General features: G+C 41.7%; 1 protein-coding gene across 3 annotated transcripts; it reads right to left on the bottom strand.

Moving 5' to 3' along the window:
* Positions 1-1426: 1426 nt before the first annotated feature.
* fsta (follistatin a) lies at positions 1427-8202 on the bottom strand. 3 transcript variants are annotated; one of them, XM_054774117.1, is made up of 6 exons: positions 7942-8202; positions 7183-7380; positions 6866-7084; positions 6571-6795; positions 4445-4675; positions 1427-2484 (listed from the first exon to the last, which is right to left on the bottom strand). In XM_054774117.1, the coding sequence occupies exons 1-6, from the start codon at positions 8030-8032 to the stop codon at positions 2402-2404; spliced, it is 1047 nt and encodes a 348-aa protein (XP_054630092.1). In that variant the 5' UTR covers positions 8033-8202; the 3' UTR covers positions 1427-2401. The 3 variants fall into 3 exon arrangements, with proteins under 3 accessions (XP_054630092.1, XP_054630093.1, XP_054630094.1); XM_054774118.1 differs by having other exon boundaries at positions 7189-7380; XM_054774119.1 differs by lacking the exon at positions 1427-2484 and adding an exon at positions 2720-4289.
* Between the last annotated feature and the right edge of the window lie 2928 nt (positions 8203-11130).

Raw genomic sequence — 11130 nt, 5'->3', positions numbered from 1 at the left:
GACGACTTTTGTTAGTCATCACGTCCAGATTTGTTTTTTTTTCTAGAGCAATGGCTCCTGTAAAGTATCTAGCTGGATTGTGTCAATAACAATTATCTGTCAAACAGAACACTGTCAAGGGATATTAAGCATTGTTCTGATACGTGACATTATGTGTGATTATTTTGGGGTTAATTTATTCTGACATTTTAATCATTGTGAGTGAATAAACCAGTCTTAACTCACAATGAAGTGCCATGTTTTAGCAATTGCATTATTTATTTGCATTCTTTATTGAATTCATTTGTATTAGTTTGTGGAATGATATGCATCACATCATTCTAATGATTTAAATACAGTTGTATTGCCAAAGTGTGGACATAAGTGTTGTTGGCTGACTGAATTAAATGCACTATTGGAAATACGTCACACAGGCTTCCTGCCATATGTCGAATCACCAATATTCTGTGGTTCTGTGTACATAATTAGATTGAAACACTCTAAAGAATAAAATAATGGACAATATGAAGATTTATGTGTGTAGAATATTCAAAACCTACAATACACTTCATATGTTGCAGGACAGTATGAAAAAGTCACCTTCAGGTCACTATTCATAGTAAGGATGGGCACAATGGGGGAAATTAGCAGTCATCATATAATGTTTTGTTATGTAGCGGCTTCACTGGTAATATGACATTTGGTGACTTGCTGCACACAATGTTACTAGCTGATTCTTGATAGCTTCTTCTAAGTGCAATACCGTTTGTTTGTAAACAAGGTGCTAAGAGGCGGCATCTAATTAGCTACAGTAGTATAGGTAGTTCTTACCTGAGATGCTAGGGCAGCAGAACTCTTCAAAACATGTTTCTTCCTCTGTCCTGGGCGTGTAGGACCAGAATCATCCTCGCTGAAGTGTACACTACACGCATGTAATCGTCATCCGCGCATGTAAACACTGAGGAACACATACGCAGGCAGCAGCGCGCAGTGTTATGACGGGAGAGAAAATAACGCAGATCAACTGTGAGGTCCGACTTTTTTGTGGACAACGTTTTGTGATGCAAACGTATTACGCATGAAGTGCTTTTGAGAACCACTTCAGTGACCCCACCAAATATTCAACACCAAAAACCAACCAGAACTTGGCTCACGGGACGAGGTGGGGGGAACGTCACTGTTGATGGACTACACTGCTGGTGGGCATGTCATACAACTTCATGTCCAAAAATCCCGACTATCCCTTTAATGAGGACAAGTGGTATACAGAATGGATGGATGTTTCATTATTAATATTCATACTACAAGTCTGCCTTTTTTATATGTTGTAGCATACAGTATGTACGACCATTAACCTCCACTTGAAGTCATTTTCATGTATCTCCACAAGTCAACAGAGTCAGCGAAGGATGTATAAGGAAAAAAAAATTTATTGTTTACTCTTCATATCTGTACAAATACCCTCAAACTTTGTTATGTACATATGACATTTACATAAAAAATACAAAACTATATATTCATAACAGAATTTTGTATTTCTCTTGTGATGTTTTGAAAATAAAAATGCAACCAGAGCGAGAGAGAAAGAAAAAAGAAACAGTGATGAACTGTGATATAGTGTTGAATACTGCAGTTAATCCTATTTGACCTCTGCAAGAGCAACATTGGCAAAGAATAGAACAGCACACAAATGTTAAATGGCACATTGTTTCCAAAGTCATCAAGTATCATCCCCAAACGTACCTCTTTTTTCTTTAGAAAGTCTACAAACCTAAAGGCCTAAAAGTGAACTGAAAAACAGGAAAAGAAAAATCAAATGGCTCTTTTTTTTTTCCTCTTCCATTCAAATTACTGCTGCGTCCTTTTTTTTTTTTTGAAAAACCATTGAGAAAATCCCTTTGGTCAGTTATTGTGATCTGTAAACAAACCAGAAACACATCTGTACATAAAAAAATGATTGATATATTCCCAATAAATAAACACACAGGCTAAACATGCATTTACGTAAGTGTGACATAAACATCTGTGATAGAGATTTGACAGTAACAAGCAAGGTTGGGTTTTTTTTGTTTTTTGTGTTTGTTTTTACAGCTGAATGAAAGCGGAATGCAATTTACAGCTTGTAGAGGACTTCTACTTACACGGTAACATGACAAATAAATAACACTGTTTCTCTTTGGACAAATATATTTCTTCATGATAAAAAAAAAAAAAACAACAACAAAAAAGGGAGAGTGGTAAGATTGTAAGCCTGACATCACAAATGTATAAATTAGAAAACACAACAAAAGTATAAATAAACATCTAGCAGACTGAACTATATGTATACTTCCTTTTTGTTTAAAAAATAAATAAGCATACACATAATGTACAGTATGGACATACTGAAGGGGGTACGGTATAGGGGTTGGGGGGAGGGGGTTTATCCATCCAGTATAGAAGATAAATGGACATAGGCCTTGTAGTCTTCATCTTCCTCATCCTCCTCCGCGTCTTCTGTGATGGCTATATGAGGGAATATAACTGTTGTATGAATATGGACCACAACAGACATCACAAAGTGGGGGCAATTATTGCGGCATCCACGATTATGCAAGTTTGACATAAAAGAAGAAAAAGTGGGATGGATGGGAGGTATGTGTGTCTACATGGGACGGGCCACAGAGGAGGTGGGGTCAGGGTCAGGTTGGGGGGGTGGGGGTGGGGGGTTTGTCCAGTGGATCTGGGTGGATTTGTGGAAAAAAAAAAAAAAATGCTGCTTTCTTGTCGTTAGCAGAGGAGGTGTCACAACCTGGCCTCGGCAAGCAGGTCAAAGATCGTTAACACGGCTCTGAGGTATTTCCTTTTCTTTTACACATTTTCCTTTTTACATTTGGACACAGAATAGAAAATAAAAGCACACGCACAAGCAAAGCAACAACAACAAAAGATGGTGGGGGTTTTCTTTTTGCTTGTGTTTTGTTTTGAACGATAAGAGGAGAAGGACATGGCTCTACAAGCTTCCTGTGTCAAATATTGAGAAATATTTAGCCCATGAGGTGATCATAAAGTTGGTCCCTTGGGTGTTCTAGCATACCTTAAGGTAAGCCACACAAAAACGAACCTAACATTGAGACATTATTTTTATGGAGCAACATGGAATGTAAATGTGATACTTCCTTCAGGCTGTTGCTCAATTTGACAGTCAAACCCACACCCCCCACCCCTCACCGCTCCCCACAAAATGTCTGCTCTACAAATAGGTAGTCAACATGATCATCAAATCCACTGCTGTTCATCTTGAATGATCGTGGCACCAATGTTACAATCACCATCATGTGAATAAATTAAAAGGTGGCGGCGTATTCACAAAATTGGCATTGAAACTGATTGATTTACAACAAAACACACGGAAACCAATACACAAATGCACCAGCAAGGGAGAATTTACAAGATGTCACCACTAGGGATGGGCAGAATATTCAATTCAATGGTTCTAGCACTTTTTGTGCTTGGCAAGTACCACCGTATTCGCTTGCTTCGTACCATCACAGTTGAACTATGTGGCTTGTACTCGCAGGTAATGGTTGCAAGTTCAAAAAATCATTGAATTTCAGCAAATTGTTGGTTAACAAATTCAGCAGTATTTATACAAATATTTCATATCTTGCTGTGTTTTGGCTTTTCCCATCAGGGGTCGCAGTGAATCAATTACATGACTTGCATGTGCTTTTACACAGAAAAAATCTCTGGTGTTCCTGGGTACCACTAAATGAAGCCCACGTACCACAAGTGGTGCCGTAACACAGTTTGAGAATCCACGAATGAACTGACTAAAAGTGTGAGTCAAAATGGAGCGCACTACTTGGCCGCAACTATCAGAGGTGGTCTCAACTGATTTGCTGTCTACATGACGTCACCTGTGGGAAGAGGAGCTACCTGTGCTATTGCGCTATTGGTAGTCTGCTCAATACAACACCGGCATGGAAACTGGAGTCTTTGTTTTTGTTCGTTTTTTTAGGGAAATGTAGTGAAATGCCCATCCCTAGTTACTTAACAAGCATGTCATGGAAAAAGTCCACGATGAGATTTAAGGCAACATGCTCCTGCACATCACTCCTGTGAGCGTACATTTAGTAAGGATTGTTCCACTGCAAATTCTAAATGTCTCCTCCCACACTGAATTACAGTCTTTCTTCGTGCTTTGCAGAGGAATCACATTTATAAAAACAAAAAAAAACAGAAAAGCAAAAGCCGGCGACAAAGACAACATCATGCAAGTCCATTCTATTCCAAGTCCTTTCTGCTTGCTGTGCTGCTTGGTGGTGTGTCTGGGGGTGGGAATTTGGGAAAGTTGGGAAATGAAAAGACAGTGGCAAATGGGGTGGGGGGGTCACGTTTCAGCAAGGAGTTTTAAGCATATGTGGAATATTGTCTTTTGCCTTGGAAGGGGGGGGAAATGATTTTTCTTCTCATATTTACTTACAGTTGCAAGATCCCGAGTGTTTGACCTCCAGCAGCACCCCCATGGAGCAGGCGGCTTGCTTCATGGCACATTCACTGGGGTACGTGGTGTTGTCGCTGGCGCACACCGCCTCATCCGTCCGGCTCTCCTGACACGTCTCGTCGCACAGCGAGCAGCGTCCTCGACTCATGCGGGCGTCCCACAGACACTTCTTGCCGGCACTGCACTGGATGTCCTCGCATGACTTGGCCTCTGGGAGGACGGAGCGAGAAGAGGAGAGGATCAGGAGAGATCTTTGATTCAAGTCCAAACGGGATCACATAACTGTTTGGGGAACTAGTAATACATCCTGTTTTGTCATGCTTTAATTAGATTTTTTTTCACACTATATGCTGTTGTCTCATGGAGATAAATCCCTCTGAGTGCACTGTGCTTTGCTGTTCCTCCACTCTCTCCAATGAGGGGAAGTGCTGCCAACATCAGGAAATAATAAAGTGTCTATCAATCCCTGAGACCCCCCCCTTCTCCTTGTGGAATGTTGGCAGAGTGCACAATAAACACTCAAAAGTCAAGAGCTAGTCCCGAGCATGGGCGGCATTGTCCACTATTTATTTACTACAGTTATTAATATACGATCAGCTCTGCTTCTTCCTACTCCTTTTCAGGACTGTGAAGTGTATGAAGTGAATGCAATTCAAGGTAACTTTGTTAAGCATGTTCTAAATAAGCTAAACCAGTAATACTATTATTTTGAAATATCACAGAAGAGCCTCTGTGACGAAACTTCCTGGCAAAGCCTGTTAAATCATGGCAAGTCCTTTTTACTGACTGAATAGCTGCTACGAGGGCCTAGAAGAGGTGTTTCCAGTCTGATCGCTTTCAGTGATGTAATCCATTAATGACTATTCATATACTTGTATACCGTACACAGGTAACACGCAGTATCCGTATATGTAGAAACAGGTTATGGCCAGAAAAAAGCAAAGAGAAGATTTGAGACATGCATGTTTGAACTACTCCGGCTTTCTTCGATTTAGGAGATTTATCGATGGAGAAATGAGACTCCGAGCGGCCGTAATGCTGAGCGTTGGCAATGAAATGAGACCCAGCTCGTCCTTCTACGCCATTATTTTCTGAAGTTATTCATGAAGTATGTTGGGCTGGTATTATTGGCCGGACGTTTAAACACTGGCGGTCTGATTCGTGTTTGCTTTCCCCCCAATTTAGTTTTGTTCTGTGGCTTTTGTGAGGAACTGGGTTAGGTCAAGTTTGGTGGAGTAATAAGATAATAATGATGTAATTGTTCTGGGATTTTCAGGGTAATGTTTCGACAGTGCCTTATTTTTTGTGTCAGGTGAAAAAATGAGGACGCCCCATGGTGTATCTCTTCTACTGCTGAGGGACTGCACGCAAAAGGGGGAACATTTGACGAAACTGCTGTGTTTCCTGTGCCATTATTTTTCTGACAAATACACCAAATGGTGTCACCGTTATTAAACCCCATAAACGGGGATGAATTGTATTACATTGATTTTTAGCACAACCCAAAAGGACCGCCACAAAAATGTCATTCACATTCATGTGAAATGGGGTATCCTATTTCTTTCACATGACTCTATGTAAGGGGTGCCCGAACTTTTTCCCCCGAGGGCCGCATACTAAAAAATGAAAGGATGCAGGGGGCCACTTTGATATTTTACATTTTGTAAAAAGGCTTTAAAAACATGTTAAATAATAAATACATTTGGATCAACAGTTACCTTTTTCTCATTACATTATGTGTTTTAGCTCTATTTTTCAAAAACGGTATTTCTACAATGTGCTGCAGGCCACAAATGGCCCCCAGGCAGCACTTTAGACACCACCGCGTATGTGGTGTTTTTCATTTAAGTCACTTGTTTTTTCCCCCCTCAGGTTTTACCAAGTGTGTTATTTTCTATCCATCCATCCACCTTCTAGCCGCTTATCCTCACTAGGGTCACGGGTATACTGGAGCCTATCCCAGCTGGCTTCGGGCGAGAGGCGGGACACCCTGGACTGGTTGCCAGCCAATCGCAGGGCACATATGGACAAAAGTGTTATTTTCTACTTAAGTAAAATAAATATCATGCACTGACTGGGAAAGTGGTCATAGAAGGTGTACTTACTGATGCATTTGCCCTCGTAGGCCACCCCGATGGAGCGGCCCAGGAGGCAGGTGGCCCGCCTCAGGTGGCACGCGCTGGCATACACGATCCCGTCGTTGCCACACAGGTACTGCTCGGGTGACGTCACCTCGGGGCAAATCCGATTACACGTCACACAATAGGCGTTGTTGGTCTGGTCCACCACGCAGGTGGAGCTGCCGGGGCACCGCACGTCACGGCACGTTTCTGCGGGGACACCAGAACTTATTAAACGTCCAATCAAATGAAGTGCATTCGTTTGTGTAGGTCCACTTACTCTTGCATTTGCCTTGATACTGCACGTCCAGATCCGGGTGGGCTTTGCATTTAGCCTTGAGCAGGGCGCACTCGTCCTTGTAGGTCTTGCCGTCCGAGCCGCAGACGGGTCCCTTCCATGTGATGTTGGAGCAGTCTGGCGCGCAAACGCAACGCGGCTTACTCCTCCGGTTCATCTTACACCTCTTACCCGGCCCGCAGTCAACATTATCGCACGATTCTACAAGCACAAGGAGCCGCGATTAAACAACCAAAAAAAAGCGCACCAACAATTACGCACAGGATGTCGAAACAAAAGAGGAAAAAAAATGAGTGCACCTCCACCTTTGCAAGGTATGCAATTGGGAGCTCCGCCATTGAAGATCATCCACCTAAACAGCGTGCTGTTGGGGACATCCTCCTCGGTCCAGGATGTGCCGAGTCTTCCGCTCCTGCAGCACTCCTCCCTGCTCATTCCGGGCATGTAGAGCACCTGGCACCGCCCGTTCTTGCCCTGCTGCAACCAGCAGTTACCAGCTGCGACAAAACACACAAAATAACCTGCAGGGTTGTACTGTGGCCGCCTAAAACTCGTGAAAGCAGGAGCCAGAACTGGATGGACGCTCGTCCCAAGTGTGAGTGACAGCGCGTACAATGCACCACCAAATAAGAGCACACAAAAAGAGCGCAGCGTCCATAGGGCGCACCGAAAGCTTTATGATAAACATGCATGCTTGAAAATGGATCACTCACAAATTGGACATTCCTTCAGTCTTTTCGAATAACACACACAAACGAATCAAACAGCCGTACATTTAAAAACTTCCGAGTTTGGCACACACATACACACGCACACGCACACACACACATAGACACACACACACACACACACACACACAGTAAAGTGCATGGGAGGGCACGATACAAAACTTGTCCCATGCAGAAAGCACCTGTTTTATGGGCCATTTTTTAGTCATTAAATTGAATGCTATAAAAGTTTCTGGTGCCCTCTGTTTGAAAAAAAACAACCAACAAAAGTTGGTGGCAGAAGCTATTCAAGATGAGAATCCCTCCAAAATGACAACTAGCGCTGCTTACCTTGAACTTTTTGACGCTCCATAAGGTGACAGAACCATATGAAGAAGAAGAAAAAGCCCGGCTGGAGATGATGTTTCAGCATCCCAAACATGATGGAGAAGACAGGAGGAGAAGAAGGAGGAGAAGAAGCGGCAGCAGCAGCAGCAACTAAGCGCCTATTTTGACCCTGCTAGGCAGCGCAAAAGTAATCTGCTTAAGGTAGCACTGTTGAATAAGTGTCAGTCTGAGAATGCAGCCTCTCTTTTTAAATCTATAAGGGGTCTCGGGTTGACTGTCTCTGGTGGGCGGTCTCCTTTTTTGCTGTGGGGGTGGGGAGATGTGTGTGTTTTTTTCCCTTCTTCTTCTTCTTCTCCTCTGCATTTGCAAAGTTCTTTCAATCACAGTCAGGTGACACGCAACTTTCTCTTGCAAAGAAAGAATATACATATATATATATTTTTTTTCTTACAGGCAGGAGTAATATCATTTGATTTTTTAGTGTCACATCCGTGCTTCATGTCCTGAGTGCTTCCAGGTGGTAACTGATATTTTTTTTTCCCACCAACTGCAGACAAATGTGTAAATCCCGTGTACCTCATAGCACCGCTAATACTAGTTCCTGTGTGCAGCTCCACAGGCGTGCACGCATCTAATATTAGCACAGACAGTTGTTTGGGTTTTTCTCCCGGGTCAAGCTTTTTTAAATATAATCAAACCTGTTTCCGAAGCCGGGTGTTGCATTTCACTGAATGGAGCTCTCTCTCGCTCCCTCTCAAGCACACACACACGCACACACGCAGGCATACAGTGGTGCACAGCTTGTACCTTTCAGAAGTCCTTGTGCGACCTCTTCTGCAGAACTCTGAAGCGACTTTTTTCCAAGCAGACGAGAGGTGATGATCTGGCAGCCAGACAACCGGCGCGTAATCGCCCTCCATCTCCTCTTTAGTGATCCCTTTCTTTTTTCATTTGACAATGCATCCTGTCAACACATCACACACACACACACACACACACACACGCGCTTCTGCAGCCAGCATCAGCACCATTCATTCATATGATTGTCAAATCAGTGCAGATGTAGACATAAAAAAGTAAAAGACATGGGATCGGTTGTTTTTATAAGCATACAAGACACACAGAATCAAGTGTCAGGTATTTTGCATGAACTCCCGTTACACTACATTTTTATAGTTACTCTTTTTTTTGGCAGGCAGTGAAATACTCCTCAAAAATGAACACTACCAACATTATTAAAAAAAGGCACACAATGAAGGCAAAAGGCTGAGAACCATAGTGAATTCATTATTATTTACAAAGCTACTGTATATTCTGCATTTGTATACGTTGACCTTTGCTGCCATTTATTCATTTTTCCTTCATTGTGTCATTTTGTAAACATTATTTTCCATTTATGTTCTTATTTTATTGATCTATTATTTATTAACATATTTATGTGTTCATTTGTTGATTTTAAAACATCTTTCTTTCTTCCTTTTCCTCCATCAGTGCACCGAACGTCTCGCTTTTGTTACACATTCTCGAACCTTTTCTCTCCCCATTTGAAAACGGTGACATTTAAACACACACATGAAGAAACGACCAGTTACTTAGACACGGAGAAGGGATTCAATAAGATCTGCTTCTTCCTACTCCTTTTCAGAGATGTTGCACAGTGCAAGGGTAAACATGTGACGTACCTCACTGTACGATGTACTACAATTCCAATGAAGGCAGAAATACTGGGCAGGCACAACATTATAAAGTTGCAGGGAAGCCGCCTCTCTTAAAGCTACGTAGAAAAGAATATCATTTAATATTATGGCCAACGCCTGCATCTTTCTTTCTCTTTACAGTTTAGGATGATAATTAAAACAAAAACAAAGACTTGTGCAACTGTAGACAACAGAAAATAGTCATTTGCCCAAGCCACTATGTGTGTGTGTCTCATCAGCTGCTCATGAAAGCAACATTTGGCCTCCAGAGGAGAAAAGCTGCACAAGATCACTTCACAGGCTGTGCGCTATAGTGTATATCTTCACCAGAGAGTTAAGTAGCAACAGATAACAAGTGCTGAGTCTTGATTGACGCTGTCATTTAACAATATGTTTAGTATAGCATCTAAAGTAGCGAAGGTGACCAAATTATTAGATACAGCCTTTACCACAATAATAATATTGTTCATTTAATAGCTCATACAGTGATGTGGGACACATTTATTTTATTTTGAGCTATTAGAAACAAATACTGTCAAACACTTTTAATGAGTGGGGGTAACTTTTTGGACAAAGTGCAATTAAAGGTATACTGAATTTGCCTCATTTACAATTGCATCTACATAAGCAACCCTCATTCTGTGTCTGTACCTGTCATTAATCTTTCTCTCTAGACTGTGCCATCGTTTCATCAATGATTCACACAAATACAGAAAGTGCTCAACATACAAGACTTCTGAACATTGGAACAAATATTCCAGTCGCATGGATGCAAACCCAACATCTTACTAGTAAAACAAAAATGTCTTGGTCTATATAGTGTTATTTGCACGTTCTTCCTCTTAAAGAATAAGAAAATGTAATAATAAATGAGTCTTATAAAGTGTTGAGTCATACAGTTTGTAGAGGAAATGCTGAGGAAGGCCATCAGGTCATTTATAGCTTGCTGCGCTTTTGTACCCTGACAGATGTTGCCCTCTTGTGGTAAAACCTTGCCAATACAGCCAGAATGGGGTATCTCGTAATCTGCTTGTTTGCCTAAATCAGGGGTGTTCAAACTTGTTCCACCAAATGCCACATTGAACATTGAAGGTGGTGGTGCTGGTGGGGGGTGGGGCACCTTTGTTGTCCCTCAGCTCTTGTTTACTCAGTTGTAATGCAGTGCAATGTAGGTGAAGATGTTAAATATATTTAAATATATAAATATATTTAAAGAAAAAAACAGCTTAAATTTCAGCTTTGTGTTATAGGTGGTAAAGTAACTGATGTAAGGCTGTGCTTAATTATATGTTTAGAATTGGCCGAGGGCAACAAATGGCCCTAGGGCTACACTTTGGACACCCCTGGCATATACCCTGTACATTGATCAAAATTTGAACATTGGTAAAAAAAATCGCAATAATTTACATTTTGCACTGTTGGGCCTTAAGGAGTTTCTAAGTAGAGCTTCCAAATGCAAAAAAAAGAAATGGGTGTGAGACAAAAATGTTTTGAG

This window comes from Dunckerocampus dactyliophorus, chromosome 4, assembly GCF_027744805.1.
Source record: "Dunckerocampus dactyliophorus isolate RoL2022-P2 chromosome 4, RoL_Ddac_1.1, whole genome shotgun sequence".
In the NCBI taxonomy this organism is placed as follows: Eukaryota; Metazoa; Chordata; class Actinopteri; order Syngnathiformes; family Syngnathidae; genus Dunckerocampus; species Dunckerocampus dactyliophorus.
Note: the sequence above shows the minus strand (reverse complement) of the source record. Positions and strands in the feature narration are given on the sequence as shown.

What these genes read in the sequence shown, in the direction of transcription:
- fsta (XM_054774117.1), bottom strand. Translation starts at nt 8,032, where the DNA reads ATGTTTGGGATGCTGAAACATCATCTCCAGCCGGGCTTTTTCTTCTTC. An exon ending in GGAGCGTCAAAAAGTTCAAG is followed by an intron (nt 7,381 to 7,941) that starts GTAAGCAGCGCT and finishes GTTTTGTCGCAG; the next exon opens with CTGGTAACTGCTGGTTGCAG. An exon ending in CATACCTTGCAAAGGTGGAG is followed by an intron (nt 7,085 to 7,182) that starts GTGCACTCATTT and finishes TTGTGCTTGTAG; the next exon opens with AATCGTGCGATAATGTTGAC.